At 45.4% G+C, this 19,956-nt stretch overlaps 2 protein-coding genes across 3 annotated transcripts in view; one reads left to right on the forward strand and one right to left on the reverse strand.

The window, feature by feature from the left end:
- The window catches only part of cdh23 (cadherin-related 23), a 405,629-nt gene that overhangs the window by 339,077 nt on the left and 46,596 nt on the right, over positions 1-19,956 (forward strand). For both annotated transcript variants that reach the window (XM_070542163.1, XM_070542162.1), the window contains 2 exons: positions 2,174-2,302; positions 2,399-2,626. In XM_070542163.1, the coding sequence (XP_070398264.1) occupies positions 2,174-2,302; positions 2,399-2,626 (357 nt within the window). The remainder of the gene's footprint in view (positions 1-2,173; positions 2,303-2,398; positions 2,627-19,956) is intronic.
- Positions 5,734-19,956, reverse strand: part of vsir (V-set immunoregulatory receptor) — a 28,825-nt gene continuing 14,602 nt past the window's right edge. The window contains exons 3-8 of the mRNA XM_070543144.1: positions 12,716-13,114; positions 12,593-12,643; positions 12,385-12,495; positions 12,153-12,180; positions 11,805-11,980; positions 5,734-5,852 (exon numbers count right to left, since the gene is read on the reverse strand). Of these exons, the coding sequence (XP_070399245.1) occupies positions 5,815-5,852; positions 11,805-11,980; positions 12,153-12,180; positions 12,385-12,495; positions 12,593-12,643; positions 12,716-13,114 (803 nt within the window). The 3' untranslated portion in view covers positions 5,734-5,814. The remainder of the gene's footprint in view (positions 5,853-11,804; positions 11,981-12,152; positions 12,181-12,384; positions 12,496-12,592; positions 12,644-12,715; positions 13,115-19,956) is intronic.

Raw genomic sequence — 19,956 nt, forward strand, 5'->3', positions numbered from 1 at the left:
TTGTTGGCATCATAGCAGAGCCTATGTAAATGTAAGAGAGTAATGTCTTTGGAGGTGAAGCAAAGAGCTAGAACCAGAGTAAACGTCAGCGCGGCCTACACTTGTTTGAGGGAGCAGAAGGAGGCAGTGAACTCCCAAACTAATAGTGACCTGGCTTTGTTGCTACTTGACTTGTAAGTGATATTTTTTTGTCCAACAGTGTGGGTCTTTTTACTTAGTGGTTTGTTTAGTATCAGTTGGCTTGAGTTACTGTTTTTTGTTTTAGCTCTTTGCTTCACCTCCAAAGACACAAGGCAAGGCAAGGCAGCTTTATTTATGTAGCACATTTCATACACAGAGGCAATTCTATGTGCTTTCTATTAGCAAGAACATTAGCAATACTTAATACTTAGCAAGATCAGAAAGTACTATTTAATAATGAAGAAGAAACAAAGTTAAAGGGTGAGCAAATACAGTGCAGAAGGTGTGGCATAAGAGCATAACACTACACTTACTTTTACTTCCAGGCTCAGCCATGATGCCAAAAGTGCAAAATGATCTTTTTCTTCTTGTGCTTTTTATTGATGCGCTAACTGCTAGCCTAGCTAACTGCTAGCCTTCCTATTAGTTAACAGCCGTAAAGCAGGTAAATACCTCCACTTAGGCACCACTGTGTGAAGTGTCTTGAGATGACTCTTGTCGTGATTTGGCGCCATATAAATAAACTTGAATTGAACTCAGTGAAGCTACCTATGCCACAAAACTGATTGCACCTTCTGGTCCGCATAGGGCTGCAGAGTGCTGTACCGTAAAAACTGGTTTGATTTAAATAGATTGACACTGAATCTTAATAAAACACATTTTATACTGTTTAATGATAGAAAGAACAGTGATGTGTCATTGGAAATAGATGGGATTGCAATTCAAAGAGTAAAAGAAACTAAAGTTCTTGATGTTCTTATTGATGAAGACTTGACATGGAAATCCAATATTAGTTACATAAAAGGTAAAATTGCCAAATCCTTAGGAGTAGTACATAGAGTCAAGTTTTACTGACTAATTCTGGTTTGTTGGCATTGTACAATTCACTGATTGTTCCATACTTGACTTATTGTGTAGAAATCTGGGGAGCAACATACAAAAACTACACAACCCTTATTTATTTTACAGAAAAGAGCTCTGAGAATCATCAGTTATAGTGGCTGTAGAGATCCATCAAACCCATTGTTTATTAAAAATAAATTACTGAAATTTCATGATTTAAAAGACGGGAAAATCATACAAACCATGTATAAAGCCAATTTAGGTACTCTGCCAACAAACATTCAGGGGATATTTGAAAAGAGAACTAGGAATTACATGCTGAAAGAAACTGATGTGTTTACAAAACCTAGATTTAGAACTAAAATTAAGGAGTGGAATATATCTGTAAATGGTGTTAAATTATGGAATAACCTTAAAAGGGAAATTTAAAAAACGCTGTAATTTAATATATTCAAAAATGTACCAAATTGAGTGTACTAACTAATTATGAAAATGTAAATTAAATCAATGATCATGATTACACTGGAATTTAGAACAGGAAAATGTTTAAAATGAATCTGTATGTGTGTCTGACAAATCGAAATTATATATAAATTGATTATTTCTTCTGGAAAAGGGGGCTGAAATTATAAGATGTTTTTCTTCATTCTGCTCTTTTTCGTTCAAAATGGATTTTTTGTTATGTATTTATTGTTTATATGTTTTATTTGTTTTTATTTTGAACAAAACAAAAAAGAGAAAAAAAATTGGTTCATTTTCTACCTCAAAAATCACTGAAACCAGTTTGAAAGCAATAGCTTAAAGTGTTTAAAACTAGTGCTGCTTTACAACTGCTGTCATGGTTGATAATTCACATCATCACCGATAAGTTTAAAAATGGCTTACATCACATTTTAATGCCACATCCCTAGTTTCAGTGTATAAGCATTTGACTCTCATTGGTCCGTTTCTGTAACAGTTCTTGTTCCGAATATCCTCCTGTACTTTTACATGCGTTTCTTCTTTTGTACGTTTGTTCCGCGCAATCCATCAAATGTCATTGTTTGGTCCTGGCAGTGCTCGGAGGATGGCTACAGCGTTAGCTGAAACTTGTCCGCTAAAAAAGGTAAAAACAAATCAATACTCTGTGTTTTTACATGTGTTGTTCCAGGTGCGTGCTACTGACAATGGCTCACCTCCCAGATACACAGACCAGTCCCTCACCATCAATATCCTGGATGTTAATGATAATGCACCTGTAATTCAAAACCCCAGAGGCTACAATGTTAGCATCAGTGAGGTGGGACTAAAAGTCATTAACACGTTTAAGATGAAACAAGTGAATGTTTTCAGTCAAATGATCAGAGATAGTTATTCTAATACATGTATTTTACAGAATGTTGGAGGAGGCACTTCAGTCCTTCGTGTGGTGGCTACTGACCGAGACATCGGCTCCAACGCCATGTTGTATTACTACATCACCGATGGGAACCAGGACATGACTTTTCGTATGGACCGCGTAACAGGAGAGATCGTGACTCGACCGTCTCCCCCCGACAGAGAGCGTCAGCAAGAGTATCGGCTTAATGTCACCGTGGAAGACGACGGCACACCACCTCTGTCGGTAGGCTGCAAGGAATGTCCGCCATTACCAGTGCCTGAGAAGTTCTTATTAGTGATGTGTCGGTCGCGAACGAACCGGCTCTAAGGGCCGGCTCTTTGAAGTGAACGACGGGAGCCGGCTCGTCGTTGGGAGCCGTGCCCTCCCCTTTTGCTTTGGTGAAAGCCACAGGCGATTGGTCAGCATGTGTAACTGCGTGTCCAGACTGTCCACTCACAGAGCAGTAGGGGGCGGGGAAGAGGGAGGATCAGACTCAGACACACAGCAGAGCACATGCGGGCGGAGGGAGACGAGAGGGAATGAGGAGGAGGAAAAAGGCGAGCGAGCGAGCGAGCGAGAGAGAGAGAGAGAGAGAGAGAGAGAGAGAGAGAGAGAGAGAGAGAGAGAGAGAGAGAGAGAGAGAGAGAGAGAGAGAGAGAGAGAGAGAGAGAGAGAGAGAGAGAATGAGCGCCAGCAGTCGGAAAGTGGAGATTTCTGAAAGTGTTCAGTTATTAAACCCATAGAAATGATAAATATTTGATATATAGCATTTATTTTACATTAGTAAATCGTTTTACATATAGTTTAGCATTATTTTGGTTATAAATGTACTCCACGCAACAGAAAATCTGAGGAGCCACTTGGGAGCCGAAAGAGCCGGCTCTTTTTGGTGAGCTGAGCCAAAAGAACCAGCTCTCTAAAAAGAGCCGGAACTCCCATCACTAGTTCTTATATACTGTAACCCTAACTCAACAGTGCTATCTTATAATCCAAAGGAATGCATCAGAGCCCCTAAGATAGCCTAAGATAGATTGTTCTGTCCACAAAAGTTTTGTCTCAAGACTGCCTGATCATTTGCACATTTAATAATGTTAATGGATCTCAGACACAAAAAGATTCACACCCTGAGGTTCAATATTCAACTTTTGAGGCTACATAAGCTGTGCTTACAGTGAAATAATTAGTTGCCTGACCACCGTTGTATAGGCGGGGGTCGTGTGAGCGGAGGAGTGCCCCTCCGACCTCCGCTAAACGGGAGGGACCTGAGATGGCTTTTGTTAGTCTGAAGACGGGCAGATTATTTTCTGTTATTTCTGAGAACTTGACTGATAAATAGCAGGAAAAAGTCCCGGTACACTGAGAGGTAACATTTCCAGAGCTGCGTCTCGATGCATACCAGCCCACTTCACTTTCATCCGTACCCTCATTTTGATTGGTCGTTATCTTCCTGCTTCAGATGATCACTGAAGCATGTTAAGTTTACCGCAAAGCTCTGATTATCGCAAATGATTTTTTATTCACAGCCCGCCCTACAACAAATAAATCAGAAAAATACTAGTAGAACTCATTTCATGTAGTTTTACTGCATTGACATGTGATGTCACGACTTTGTGACTGAGCAGAGTGGTCCAGAAGTGAAAACTCCTGCTGGCGCAGAGCCATCTACTGATGGAGGGTCTTCGGTTTATGCCACTTCCATATTTAGATGGAAAAAAAAAGGTTTTGTCTTCTGTAAATTTTTTATGACGCTTTGAGTCATGTGAACAGTGCCTAAGCCAAAATAAGAAGCTGATTGGCTGCGAGGGCACAGGAAGCACATTGTTCTGTCAACAGGAAACCCACAAGTCCTAGTTCCTAAAACACAGATACATGTTCCTCCTCCTCTTCAGAAACATTTAAAAGTAGTGCAAAAAGGTTTGCATATGCACTTATGACTAATGCAACAGAAAACTTTAATATTGTAATATATTACAGGGGGAAAAAAAGATTTTCCAGATATTGCTCCATCCCATTTAGTTATTTGTCTCTAATAAAAATAAAAATAAGCGGCTCTTTTTTTGTATTTTCTCTCCTCGATGCCGCCCTTTCTCACTCTGGTGTGCAGCCTCTGAGGCGCACAAGTGGAACAGCCTTGTGCTGAGATGGCTCCCCAGGCAGCGAGTGCAGCCCGTCCTTGCTCGGCAACAGTTTAGGAGATCCGTCATCCTAAAGAGTCCAGAGACGAGATGGAAAGTTTCTCTTTATTTTACGAGGATTGTCTTAAATGCAATTTACAGAATAGAGATTATCTCAAAGTATATTTCCCCCCTTTTTTTTTTTTTACAATATAAAACATTTAAAAAATGCTCAACATTTGGTCTGTAAAACTCTCATTTGAGAAAACACACACACACACACACAGTCATCAGAACACTAACACATAGAGAACATTAAGTAAAAGCCTCTTTAAAAAAACAAAATATGTACACAATACCCTGTCACAAACACCTGCTACATGTCGCTCTTGAGAGGATTTCCTCCAAGCACCTGCTGCACACATTTCTCTTCACCATGAAAAGAAACCACAGGTGGCATCGCACACAATACCACAGTTATTTAAACGGCATCTCAAACTATGCTAACTTTGGTTAATTTTTCTCTCAATACATTTGCTAATTGTTTTTTTTTTTCTCATTGTACAGAAAAATACTCAAGAACACTGAAAAAATCAACAGTGACAATATTTTTTTTCCAAAACAGTAATGGCGGTGATTAAAACTTTGAGAAGGTTTTGCTGGCCGTGAACAACGATTAACAAACGTGTTTTGAAAACATTTTTCAGCTGAAACGTTTAAAGCTAATGAGCTAAATGTACAGAAATATACAGAACAAAAGGGCTAACTGTAACTGAGGTAGCAAAGACAGAAAAGAAAAAGCATCATAATAGAGGAAGGCTCCTTTAGTACAATGTTTACGGTAAATGGCATGCCAGATAACGGCTTGTTCTATGGGTGATTTCTTCATTGGCTGTTTTTACGACCACCACGAGCATACAGCGACACGTTAACTATCCGTTAACTCTCTGACGGTGACGGTCAGTGAAGTAAAAGCCGGCTTTTGGGGGATTTGACTGAGCCCTACGGTAAATGAACCACACCAACAGCTGAAATCTGGAAAGTTGGATGTTAGGCACAGACCAGACGCCCTAATGCTCGATGAGCTGTTTTCTTTGGAAAATAACGTTCAGATTTAGGCGTCCAGCTATTTTTGCAGTGTCTGAAAAATCCCCCCTCCTGCTGTCCAGACGATCAGGTGACAATCCAGGCAGAAACCTTTATACAGTACATAGTTGTTACAAGACACCTCGTCGGGACAGTGTTGCTGTTTGGAAAAAGGGACGAGGAAGTGGAACGTCTTCCTTGTCAGCTATTACGATCAGATTTTCCTGGCCTTTAATTGTGCAGCAGGGCTGGAGACTCCACGATAGGCTCTGAAAGACAGAAAAGGTGCGATCAGGTTAAGTGTCCACGTCATGGAGCATTTCATGGCTTTGTAAAGACAGAAAACAACAGATGTATGCATACGAAGGCATTTGCAGATTGCACTTCTCTCTGTGAAGTGGTAAAAAGTTGTCTAAAGGTTAACGTCAGTGTTTATCTACCTGGGAAGCAGACACAGACTGATAATTTTCACATAAACCAATATGTTTTGCTGAGAAGTCACTAGAAAGCAGAACTGACTTAGTTTTTCATCAGAGTTTTGCAACAGAGTTAACATAACAGGGAAGTGCTGCTTGTAAGATATTGTGCAACCCTTATCCACAACGTGAAACCTCAGACAAAAGACAAAGGGCAGCAGCTCACGAACATCTGTGAGCTACTAGAGGAAATGATCCCTGCACACGGAGAGGAAAATTACATGTTTGGTGTGTTTATCAGTAAAATATCTACGAACCAGTGGATTCATGTTGATGACATTCTCAAGAAATCACCACTGGATGAATGTCTACACCAGGGGTCGGCAACCCGCGGCTCTGGAGCCGCATGCGGCTCTTTCATCCATCTGATGCGGCTCTCTGTGCTTGTAAAATAATGAAAGGATATTTAAATAAAATGCTTTATTTTTTACTGCATTAATTTTACATCTGTATGCCAATTCTATGTAAAGATTGTCTGCGTAAACCTGAACAGGTCCAACCCGGTCTTACTGAGACCGGGTCGACGGGTCACGCTTGTGCGTAATCATAGGCGCTTTCTGAGCTGAAGAGGATGTGAGATTCTGGGATTCTCCTCAGACGCCACATTGGAGACAGGAACAAGCGCTATTCAGCCAAAGTTTCATAATCAGGGAACATTTTCTAAGTGGCAAGTCTCTCTGAGCGACCGGGTTTGGAAAACACTCGCTTCAGTGGGAGGAACCTTCCTGCATGCGCTCTGGTTCTGCGACACGCTCCAAGCCAATCTCCACAACTTCAGCTCGCTGTGCACCCTATGTACACGCTGACAGTGAGCTGCGCTGAGCAATGTCCAGCTCAGATGTTCAGATGGGAATCTTTTCTTGGGTGATTTAGCTACATCTGCGACGTGTGTAACAAATAAAATGTCAGTTCGTCTGCATGCGTCGGGGTAATTCTTTCTATTCTTTCTCCGTCAAAATAAACCGTCAAATACGGGAACTATCCGGTCAACACAAGCCCTGCTTTTAACTGTTCTGTTTTCTTGTGAAAATAGATAAAATTAAACTTGATTAACACCAGAGCCAGGCGCACTGCGCCGTTATCTCCGTTGCTGTAAATGAGGGAAAAACAAAATGATGGGATCCTTTTCTGACCTTCCCCACCTACAAAGTTTAATTACAACAATCAAACGTGACAGAGCCTGGATTAGTATTCTGAACAGTCTAAACATGTTTTAAAAAGAAACGTATGACAAAAGTGGCACCTGCTCAGTAAAACCACCAACAGGGTGAAAAATGTCAAAAATTGAAGGCAGAGACGGGCTACAACTTCTGGATCCATTTTATATAAATCGTTTTATTTATTATCGTCTTATGAAAGATAACTTTGACGTACACGAGCGACCAGGCGCATTGCAAGCTTTTCAAAAGTGTGGGGGTTGTCTGTGCCTAAAATAATTTCATGTTATTCATCTTGTTAGTTTAATTTCCATAATAGCGGAGCAGGTGCGAATTTTAGACGTGTCACGCATGTCTCCGTTTTAAACATGTTTAAACTGTTCAGAATACAAATCCAGGCTCTGTCTCGTTAGATTGGTGTAACTAAAGTTTGTACTGAATGAATCTTTACATTAAACCATGTTGAAAAGAAAAGGATCCGATTAAATCGTTTCCCCTCATTTACAGTCACGGCGCAGTGCGCATGGCTCTGGGGTTAATCAAGTTTAATTGTTTCTCTTTGCAACAATCTTCACAAGAAGGCAAAACAGTTAAATGGCAGGTTACAGATATTTCCATTTGACTTTTATTTTGACGGATAAACTCAAGGATGCTGGTTGTTTTGAAAGAATTACCCCGACGCACACTGATGCATACACAGATGAGCTGGCATTTTAATCGTTACGCACATCGCAGAGGTAACTAAATCCATCAAGAAATGATTCCCATCAGAACATCAGAGCTTTATACTGGACACTGTGTTCAGCGCGGCTCGGAGCGCCCACGGTGGACAGTGAGCTGAAGATCTGTAGAGGGGTTCGCAGCGCAGCGCAGAACCACGGTGCATGCGGTAAGATTTCCTCCCACTGAAGCGGTCTGGAAAGCCGGTCTCTCTGAGGGATGTGTCACTTGGAAAAATGTTCTTTTTATGAAATTATGAAACTTTGGCTGAATAGCGCTTGTTCCCGTCTCTAATATGGAGACACATGACGCATCCAGTCTGAGGCAGAATAGTCTCTTCAGCTCAGAAAGCACCTGTAGAGACATTTGATCACGCACAAAGTTTATGTGGAGCAGAAGCGGTCGGGCCACGGCAGGTGAAACGTTCCTAGCCTACATGAAGTGAAACTGTTTAATTGTAACATTAATATGTTACTGGACACGCTGGTCTGGTTGGTTAGACCAGTGTTTGAAGTGGAAAACACACACACACACCAATTAAAATAATGCTGATAGCGTAGACTAGAAGACAGGTGATGGTTTACGTATTTAAATGATGATCAGGCTGCTGTAAAATGTCCACATCCAGACAGAATTATCCTCTATTCTTTCTCTATTTGCTCTGCTCTTGTCTGGGCTGACGGAGCGCGCGGCGCGCCTAACTAGCGGCTGATGCACATTTTACACACACACACCTAACGACAATTTAGACAGACCAATCAACCTAACAGTCATGTTTTTGGACTGTGGGAGGAAGCCGGAGTACCCGGAGAGAACCCACGCATGCACAGGGACAACACGCTAACTCCATGCAGAAAGACCCCCAGGCCGGGAAGCGAACCCAGGACCTTCTCGCTGCAAGGCAACAGCTCTAACCACTGCGCCACTGCGCAACCTGCGTGCTGCTATTTAATGTGGTTTTAACTGTAATTATAAACACCAAGTGCATTAAGTTATGTTTAAAATTTGACCACATTTCTCAACATAACTCTGGTGTGAACGGCTGTAAGTGAGAATTTAATTTTTTCAGTGATTAAAGAGTATTTACTACTAAAATTAAGTTATTGGACCTCCAGCACCTGAAATTAGTTGATCATTTCTTTCAGTGAACTTTGTTTGTTTAGGTCTCATATTTGTGCTTGTTTAAAGTATTTTAGTTTTATTTTGTCTCCCTTTTCTCAAAAAAGTAGAAGATGTGAGGAATCAGAGTAATCCAGTCTGGAATGTCTGTACGGGTGCCTCCGGACTCAGCAGGAAAACACACGAGATTGAAGCCTTTAACCATAACTAATGTTCCAATGTGGTTCCAAGTTGAGTCTGAGGAGACCATCAGGGTGAACATGAGTGTGGATGGGTGGAAAGTGACTTGAGACATGAAAGTAAAGCTATTATAACGATATGTAATAAAGAAGACGAAAAGATCTTTTCTAAAGCGCCTCTCAAGATAAAAATCACGAGGCGCTTCACAAAAACAAAAAATTTCAAATATAAAAAATTATTTAGAAAATGATTAAAAATATGTTTCAAATGAGCAAAAATAGACTATTGTGATTAAAAAATGTTAAGAAGGAGAGAGAGTGAGCAGGGAAAAGGGAAATCAGTGGATCCTGAGGAAGGTGGAATAGGTAGGGAGAGCAGAACAAGGAGAGGGTGATGAAGGTCACACCAAAGCCTGAACAGGTGAGTCTTCAGCTGCTTTTTAGCCCTTCCACTGTCTTTATGGGTGACCCAGTGAGGAAAGTTGACCATTGAGCAGGGTTGATGGTTTATCCCTTGAGGTCCACGTGGCAGGGGTGAGGAGTGAGCACCACCTCACCCCTGCCACGTGGACCTCAAGGGATAAACCATCAATCCTGTCCCTCGTCCCTATAGACCAGAACCAGGATCTTCAAATGAACCCTGAAGTTGAATGGCAACAGTGAAGCTGGAGGAGAAGCGGGGTGATGTGGGTGTGTTTGGAGGACTTGGTCAGAAGCCGAGCACAGGCGTTCTGAACCACCTGTAGACGGTTCAGGGAGGCTCTGCTCAGACACGTGAAAAGAGAGTTACAGTAGTCTAAGCGTGAGGAGATGAAGGTGTGGAGAACTGTCTCAAGTTCAAAGCGAGACAGAATGGGACTCAGCTTAGCAACGTTCCTGAGATGGAAGAAGGAAGAGCGAACAAGAGAACTGACATGAGAATCCAGGGTGAGAGCTGGGTCAAAGGTCACGCCAAGATTCCTGACAGAAGGTTTGGTGTGAGAAGCAAGCCGACCAAGAGAGTCTCTGACTTTGGGAACCAGCTTGTCTGGGGCACAGATGAGGATCTCAGTCTTATCTTCATTCAGCTGTAGAAAGCTCCCAGCCATCCAGGTTTTGATAGAGTCTAAGCAGGTGTGTAACAGCTGCAGCTTAGACATCTCATGGGGCTTAAAGGAGAAGTACAGTTGGATGTCATCTGCATAAAGATGGTAGAAGATTCCTTTGAAGGAGCTCAGGATGTGCTGAAGAGGAAGCAGATAGAGGAGGAAGAGCAGAGGCCCCAGCACAGAACCTTGTGGGACACCATGGGTAAGGGAGGTGGTGGAGGACCTAAACTTGGAGACGGCCACAGAAAAGGAACGCTCAGAAAGATAAGAGGAGAACCACTCCAGAGCAGTTCCTGATAGGCCTACCCAGTCTCTCAGCCTCTCCAGTAGCAGGTGATGGTCAACAGTGTCAAAGGCTGCAGTCAGGTCCAGCAGGACCAGAACAGAACAGTCCCCTGCATCACTGTGGGTCAGAAGGTCATTAGAGACCCTAAGAAGAGCTGTTTCAGTAGAATGAGCTCTACAAAAACCTGACTGGAAGCTATCATAGATGTTATGTTCATCAAGAGCAGCTGTGAGTTGTTTAGCCACAACCTTTTCCAAGATCTTGGAGATGAACGGAAGTTTAGAAATGGGTCTGAAGCTGCTATGGAGAGAGGGGTCGAGACTCGGTTTTTTAAGAAGTGAGTGGATTACAGCGTTCTTAAAGTAAGCAGGGACCTGACCAGAGACCAGAGAAGCATTAATTATAGAGAGCACGCTGGGACCGACGGACTGAAAAGCACTTTTAAACAAAGACGAGGGTAAGATGTGGAGGGGGCATGCAGATGTGGTAACATCAGTGTTAGCCAGGAGTGAACGGAGGATGTTTCAGCAGAAATGATGATGATGACCCGCACTTGTATAGCGCTTCTCAGAGGAAGGACTCCAAAGCGCTTTACACTAGAGTGTGTCATTCATCCATTCACACACACACATCCACACACTGGTGGTGATGAGCTACGATGTAGCCACAGCTGCCCTGGGGCGCACTGACAGAGGCGAGGCTGCCGAGCACAGGCGCCACCGGACCCTCCGACCACCACCAGCAGGCAAGGTGGGTCAAGTGTCTTGCCCAAGGACACAACAGCAGAATTCTCTGTCCGCAAATGCAAAGATGTGGTTTCTCTCGATTGCATCACAGGCAAGAATTTGAAACTTGTGCATTCCCACATGTCTTTGTGTAAGAAACATGCATGATGCTGCAAGTACCGTTGTTTAAAACTTAAGTAATAGATGAACATGAAAGGGATCGAGTTTTTTACTCTTGTTTGTATATGACGGTGACAGAACAGCTAATTCAAGCAGCAAAGACCAAGGTGGTCCACGAGAACATTCATTTATAAATGTTTAAAATGCATTTTATGTTTATTTAGGCAAAAATATGCATTCCTGTTAGTCTTGACCCCTTGATGCACCGGGGGTGTTGTTGTGGATGAGTTCTCCACAGATGCATGATGGGTTGTGTTGTAATGATGCTCGGATTGCTGACTCGAGTCCTACCTTCAGAGGGGAAGAACACGTCTCCGCGTGTGGGAGGAGAAAGGGGAGTCCCCGGCTCGGCCAGCAAGCGGCGACCCGTTTCTGAGGACTGCCTGGTCATGTTCTGGGAAACGGTGCGGGTCGTCGGTTGTGGTGATCCCCCCAGAAACACAGGGTTTTCGTGGCCTTGAGCCTCACTAAAACACACCAACCGATACAGAGGTTAGTGAAGAAAACTCCCAATACGAGTCGACGCCGTTTCTATTGAGAGACGTGATGGAATATTCCTGCAGTATTATTGTAAGCAGAAGCTTTGTTTTGATGGTAATGTGTGAGATCCGCTTAGCGACAGACTCTGGGAAAGCATACCTGTCCATCCTCACCAGCTCCTGTGCACCTGGGAAGGAGGAAATGGGAAATGGGCCATTGTGAGTGGAAATGAAGCAGCAGTGTGGATGTGCTTCCTACTTTGTGAAATACAGTAAATCCTCCCCTCAGACAGGAAACATGAGTCAGACGAAACACCACGGGAAGTCCAGCGTGGAGAAAAAAAAAAGCTAAATCTGATTCAGGGAGGAGATGGAAATGAGTTTGTACGTACGTCTGTTGGACTGGGCGCTCTGCCTCTGTTTGTAGACCAGCACCAGAATAAGAGGCAGGGAGAGAAGAGCCAAGATGCAGGCTGCCAAAGCCAGGGCCACGGGCACGGTGCCTGAGGAAGCAACGGAGAAGCTGTGAATCTAAACAAACTGAAAAGCCTGACACTCCTCTCATCCACCGGCTGTGAAGGCTCGAGTGGGCCTCCATACCTCCAGGTGCTGTGGGAGCCCACAGGCTGCAATTCTGATTTCCTTTTCTCCCTGGAAACACAAAATAAAAACCCGAGTTTTTATACAAAACCAGAAAGTTTCACCCCTAAACAACCTGCTTACCTGGTGTGATGTGAAGCACAATGTGACTGTGGTACCTCAGGGGAACCTGCGAGCTGTGCACCTTAGGGTCTCGGACTGCGCAGCAGTAGCGACCCTGGTCCGAGCGAGTCACATTTTGCAGAATTACCCACATGATTTTCTTTGTGTGTCCAAAATGCAGCCCTGCATTCGTGGTGGAGTTGACGTGGGGGTGACTGTAGGAAATGTGGCGTGGTCCCATTCCCGCTTTACACTCTTGGTCACTGAATGGTGTGAAAAGCCAGTTGCGCTTCATGTCATCAAGGGAGTGCACAGACTCGTCTTTCACACACTCTATTTTGACGTCTGCCCCCTCTGGACAGGTGTAGTATAGATGGGGGGCGGAGATACCCGGTGATGAGTGGGGGTGGGATGTCTCAGCTTTGATAGAGAAAGGAAACAGAAGAATATAGTTAACAGATTTTTAGATATTCCTTCCTTGCTACAGTTAATCCTAAACTGGCCTTTTCAACGGAGTTAGTTTAGGAACAGAAGGACTAAGTATTTAGTTGTGGGTAAAGTTTGCATTTACTATTAAAAGAGAAGACAAGTGTGCAACAGAAATGATTAGAAGTGCCTAAAAAGCTAAATTTTTACTCGTACCTACGACAAAGAAAAACCAGAGGAACAAAAGTGTTTTTGTAAAAATATACAGTCACATTTGGGCTGATGATTTGTTTTATGGTAAGGGTGAGTCTGACAAAGGACTGTGTTTGGAGAAATAGGGGTAACACCTTTCAGGACTGATGAGCTAACGGCTAGTCTAAAACAGCCAAGATGAATATTACTGCAGTCTTATTACCGCTCCAGTCTCCTCAACTTCACAGAAAGTGATGCAGGTGTTCTACAAACCGCCGGCTATCCAGCATTACGTTGTTTTGTTGTCTGGCATAAATATTAAAGGTCTCATTTGCTCTTTTTTCAATAAATCCGCTTTTGCCTCTGGGATGAATGAATGCCTTGTGAGCAGTTTTCTACGTTTCATTGGTTAGAAGTTTGTCGGAGGAGCGGGGGTGAAGAACAGCAGGATTTCGAGTCTTCGTCTTCGTCTTCGTCTTCCTCCGCTTATCCGGGTCCGGGTCGCGGGGGCAGCATCCCAATTAGGGAGCTCCAGGCCGTCCTCTCCCCGGCCTTGTCCACCAGCTCCTCCGGCAGGACCCCAAGGCGTTCCCGGACCATATTGGAGATGTAACTTCTCCAACGTGTCCTGGGTCGACCCGGGGGCCTTCTGCCGGCAGGACATGCCCGAAACACCTCCCCGGGGAGGCGTCCAGGAGGCATCCTGACCAGATGCCCAAACCACCTCAACTGGCTCCTTTCGATCCGGAGGAGCAGCGGTTCTACTCCGAGTCCCTCCCGAATGTCCGAGCTCCTCACCCTATCTCTAAGGCTGAGCCCGGCCACCCTACGGAGGAAACTCATTTCGGCCGCTTGTATCCGCGATCTCGTTCTTTCGGTCATTACCCAAAGCTCATGACCATAGGTGAGGATTGGGACGTAGATCAACCGGTAAATCGAGATCCTGGCTTTCTGGCTCAGCTCCCTCTTCCCCACGACAGATCGGCTCAGCGTCCGCATCACTGCAGACGCCGAACCAATCCGCCTGTCGATCTCCCGATCCCTCCTACCCTCACTCGTGAACAAGACCCCGAGATACTTAAACTCCTCCACTTGAGGTAGGACCTCTCCCCCGACCCGGAGGTGGCAAGCCACCCTTTTCCGGTCGAGAACCATGGTCTCAGATTTGGAGGTGCTGATCCTCATCCCAGCCGCTTCACATTCGGCCGCGAACCTACCCAGCAAGAGCTGAAGGTCAGAGCTGGATGAAGCTAGGAGGACCACATCATCCGCAAAAAGCAGAGACGAGATTCTCCTGCCACCAAACTCGACACACTCCACACCATGGCTGCACCTAGAAATTCTGTCCATAAAAGTGATGAACAGAACCGGTGACAAAGGGCAGCCCTGGCGGAGTCCAACCCTCACTGGGAACAGGTCCGACTTACTACCGGCTATGCGGACCAAACTCACGCTCCTCTGGTAAAGGGACTGAATGGCCCTTAACAGAAAGCCACCCACCCCATACTCCTGGAGCGTCCCCCACAGGGTGCCCCTGGGGACACGGTCATAAGCCTTCTCCAAATCCACAAAGCACATGTGGATTGGTTGGGCAAACTCCCATGCCCCCTCCATCACCCTTGCAAGGGTATAGAGCTGGTCCACAGTTCCACGGCCAGGACGAAAACCACATTGCTCCTCCTCTATCTGAGATTCAACTATCGATCGGACCCTCCTCTCCAGTACCTTGGCGTAGACCTTTCCAGGGAGGCTGAGGAGTGTGATCCCCCTATAGTTGGAACACACCCTCAGGTCACCCTTCTTAAAGATGGGGACCACCACCCCGGTCTGCCACTCCCTAGGAACTGCCCCCGATGACCACGCAATGTTGTAGAGACGTGTCAACCATGACAGCCCTACAACATCCATAGCCTTGAGATACCCAGGACGAACCTCATCCGCCCCCGGGGCTCCGCCGCTGTGTAGTTGTTTGACTACCTCAGCAACTTCTGCCCCCGAGATCGGACAGTCCATCCCCAGGCCTCCCAGCTCTGGTTCCTCCTCGGAATGCGCATTGGTGGGATTGAGGAGCTCCTCAAAGTATTCCTTCCACCGTCCGACTATAGCCTCAGTTGACATCAGCAGCTCCCCATCCCCACTGTAAACAGTGTGAGCGAGTTGCTGCCTTCCTCTCCTGAGGCGCCGGACAGTTTGCCAGAACCTCTTTGGAGCCGATCGATAGTCTTTCTCCATGGCCTCACCAAACTCCTCCCACGCCCGAGATTTTGCCTCAGCAACTGCCACTGCTGCACCCCGCTTGGCTATCCGGTACCTGTCTGCTGCCTCCGGAGACCCACAGACCAGCCACGCCCTGTAGGCCTCCTTCTTCAGCCTGACGGCTCCCCGAACCTCTGGTGCCCACCAGCGGGTACGGGGGTTGCCACCACGACTGGCACCGGCCACCTTACGACCACCCTGGAGCCAGGCCTGGGGTTGGGGCCCGTGAGCGAGCGCCTGGTGGCCGGGCTTTCGCCCATGGGGCCCGGCCGGGCCCAGCCCGAACCGGATACATGGGCTCGTCCAACTGTGGACCCACCACCCGCAGGAGGAACATGAAGGGTCCGGTGCAATGCGAATCGGGTGGCAGACCAAGGCGGGAGCCTTGGCGGTCCAATCCCCGGACAAGAAAACTAGATTTCGAGTCTTAATTATTAATATTTACAATATGCGAAACTCTCACCTCTGATTGGCTAACAGCAATGTGATTTTCTGCTGTCTTTGACAAAAATAAGAATACTGTAAAACTAATTTCCTTAGATAAAAAAAATGCAACATTGATGTTATCTCCAGAAATAACACAAGCCTGAATTTGTTCCACCATGTTGTGGAGTTGCTAATATTTAGCATCCGCTAGCCTCTGCCATCTGGCCTCTAACCCCAAAATTCCACTAGCTCCACTCCGGCACGAACTCCGCAGCAAAAACGGTCCCGTTGTAGTCAATCAGAGCTGTTCAACTACTGCGGCCGTGTGGCGCAGTGCGCCGCCCTCCGTTCCGCCATCCGGCAAAAATAGGATCGATTCTATTTTTGCCGGACGCCGGAGCACCTCCGCAGTCAACGGACAGAAATCGCAACCGCCCAACAGGAAAAGGAGCAAACACAACTTCCGTTATTTCACAATAAATTGATAAACAAAAAGCGTTTTTTGTTTCATATGCACAGGTTTAACAACTTTTAACAACTATCAATGGCGGCTGAAGTTTAAATGCACAAAAATAAGCCATAAATACAGTTTCTACTATCGAAGCAGTCACCCTTTGTTGATCCAAACACTGCTGATCTCTCAACACAAATGATGGGCAGATTAAACAGTTCATTTCGATGCTTCTCCCACACAACGGGTGTTTGGATCTAACTTCCGCATTTATTGCTCGGACTGTATCGCAAGATCTCAAAAATCCCGCGCATGCCTGTTTGCGCACCTCAGGTCTCCGCACCGGGGTGGAGCCGTTGTAGAGCGGGTATAGTATAATTTGAGTTCGGAAGCGAGCGGCGGCAGAAAGCGGGGGCGGAGCGGAGATAGTGGAATTTTGGGGTTAATCAATACAGCCTACCACGGTCACAAGTCAAGGTGGGCGGGGCAATGGAAACCATTTTCCCCCCGTGACGGCTTTTCTGACCTGATCTTTTCCCCTTCCGTTTCCTTTCTGCTATTAATGCTGCGATGAGGCTTGAATCACCCATCGTATTTCAAAAAGAACAAGCCTAACAGTTTCTCAGTGAACCAGACCTTTAAGATACCATGTAACTAACAGTATCATGTAACTTATTCTTATAACATTCAAAAACTTTAGGAAGATCTGAGCTGCTTTAGAACAGCAGCAATGTTCTCGAGTTAGTTGTTAGGTAAGCGGTCTTGGAGGATGTAAAGGCATGTTGTCTGAAAAGAGGCCCACAAGGAGGTTTTTAACAATGGCTGAAATGGTAATTATAACTTTTGCATGGAAAATACAAGATTTTTAACATCACTTTGCTGCACAACTCTTATTCTGTCGCTCTTCATGCCGTTTAGTGGGATTGTTCTCTCACTAATATTGCAGCTCACTCCTAAGTTCCTGAAAACAGAAATGAAGTTCGCCTGCTGCCTGGCAGCTTTAAAACTTTTGATTCAGCTCTAAGCTTTGTTTATTTTTCTCTGTGACTTTAGTTTTGTAGTTTAAAAATCTAGAGTGTTTAGACTTGTTTGGATTGTTGGTATTGTATTTAGCTGCTTATCAGTCAGACTAGAGATGTGAGCCCTTGTAGGAAAGCATCAGATACGACTGATGTCTAAACATTTTACCAGAAAGAAAGATTGAATATTAATATCCTGATGTCCCTTGACAACTCCAAGCATTTATTAAGTAGCTTAGATATGGACATTTTTATTTTTATATAGAATTTATAGCAATCCACTTAGTAAATCAAAGTTTCACTTTAGTTATTTAGTTGCTAAGAGGAATAACGATCAACCTTTCACCACAAGCTGGCAGATGCAACCACAGTATAAAACCTTCTAAATAACTTTTAACCAGACATTTTTGCTTACTTTGTACTTTTATGTGTATGTGTGTGTGTGTTGTCCTTGGTCAGTGAAGCTTGTTTATCGTTATGTTTAACTGTGGTTAGAGATGATGTTTTTATTTTAGCTAGCACTATCTGCTGCAGAAGCTAAACCTGTTCCTCTCAGGAAGCTGCAGATACGTGATTATTTAACCGTGGATGATGTAGAAATGAACACGTAAAATTTTATGTTGCTGTTGGATGTTATTAAATAGTACTTGTAACTCAGTCAAAGCACCTAGAGTTTCTTAAACACACTCAGGAAACCAACTAGACAGCTGTAAAACACTACTTACCTATCCCTTTTTCACTCACGTTCAGTTTGTACCGCATCCTGTTTTGTCTCATTCACTGCAGCAGCAACAATATGCATTCAGAGGTAAAAATTTTAATATATTATTTAATGGATTGTGTCATTGGAATGGAATATGCTTTTGGTGTAACACCAAACCCACCATAAACGCATAAATACACTCGGACAACTTCAGAACGGCCAGAATGAAAAACTACACAGCATTACTTCACCATGTCTGAAGTAGTTTACGAAGCAAAGTAGCACCTGATCTATTCATGCACTGCAAAGGCGACAGGAAGTTTGCGTGCATCTGAAGTAAAGGTATGTGTGGGGGTGGACAACAATGAAAGAAATATACCGAATAGTAGCACAATGGTTCACAGGTCTTCCAGTATGTGTGTACAGCCATGGAGGAAATTTTGGGAAATATTAATCTGTGCAACATTTGCTGCTTTGCTGCTTTCATGAGGCCATCCTCGTCATCGTCATCGTTGTCTTCCTCTGCTTATCCGGGTCCGGGTCGCGGGGGCAGCATCCCAACTAGGGAGCTCTAGACCGTCCTCTCCCCGGCCACCTCCACTAGCTCCTCCGGCAGGACCCCAAGGCGTTCCCGGACCAGATTGGAGATGTAACCTCTCCAACGTGTCCTGGGTCGACCAGGGGGCCTCGTGCCGGCATGACATGCCCGAAAAACCTCCCCAGGGAGGCATCCAGGAGGCATCCTGACCAGATGCCCAAACCACCTCAACTGACTCCTTTCGATCCGGAGGAGCAGCGGTTCTACTCCGAGTCCCTCCCGAATGTCCGAGCTCCTCACCCCATCTCTAAGGCTGAGCCCGGCCACCCTACGGAGGAAACTCATTTCGGCCGCCTGTATCCGCGATCTCGTTCTTTCGGTCATTACCCAAAGCTCATGACCATAGGTGAGGATTGGGACGTAGATCGACCGGTAAATCAAGAGTCTGGCTTTCTGGCTCAGCTCCCTCTTCACCACGACAGATCGGCTCAGCGTCCGCATCACTGCAGACGCCAAACCAATCTGCCTGTCGATCTCCCGATCCCTCCTACCCTCACTCGTGAACAAGACCCCGAGATACTTAAACTCCTCCACTTGAGGTAAGACCTCTCCCCGACCCGGAGTTGGCAAGCCACCCTTTTCCGGTCGAGAACCATGGTCTCAGATTTGGAGGTGCTGATCCTCATCCCAGCCACTTCACACTCGGCCACGAACCTACCCAGCAAGAGCTGAAGGTCAGAGCTGGATGAAGCTAGGAGGACCACATCATCGCAAAAAGCAGAGATGAAATTCTCCTGCCACCAAACTCGACACACTCCACACCACGGCTGCACCTAGAAATTCTGTCCATAAAGGTAATGAACAGAACCGGTGACAAAGGGCAGCCCTGGCGGAGTCCAACCCTCACTGGGAACAGGTCCGACTTACTACCGGCTATGCGGACCAAACTCACGCTCCTCTGGTAAAGGGACTGAATGGCCCTTAACAGAAAGCCACCCACCCCATACTCCTGGAGCGTCCCCCACAGGGTGCCCCTGGGGACACGGTCATAAGCCTTCTCCAAATCCACAAAGCACATGTGGATTGGTTGGGCAAACTCCCATGCCCCCTCCATCACCCTTGCAAGGGTATAGAGCTGGTCCACAGTTCCACGGCCAGGACGAAAACCACATTGCTCCTCCTCTATCTGAGATTCAACTATCGATCGGACCCTCCTCTCCAGTACCTTGGCGTAGACCTTTCCAGGGAGGC

The sequence above is a fragment of the Nothobranchius furzeri genome, chromosome 12 (assembly GCF_043380555.1).
Source record: "Nothobranchius furzeri strain GRZ-AD chromosome 12, NfurGRZ-RIMD1, whole genome shotgun sequence".
Classification (NCBI taxonomy): Eukaryota; Metazoa; Chordata; class Actinopteri; order Cyprinodontiformes; family Nothobranchiidae; genus Nothobranchius; species Nothobranchius furzeri.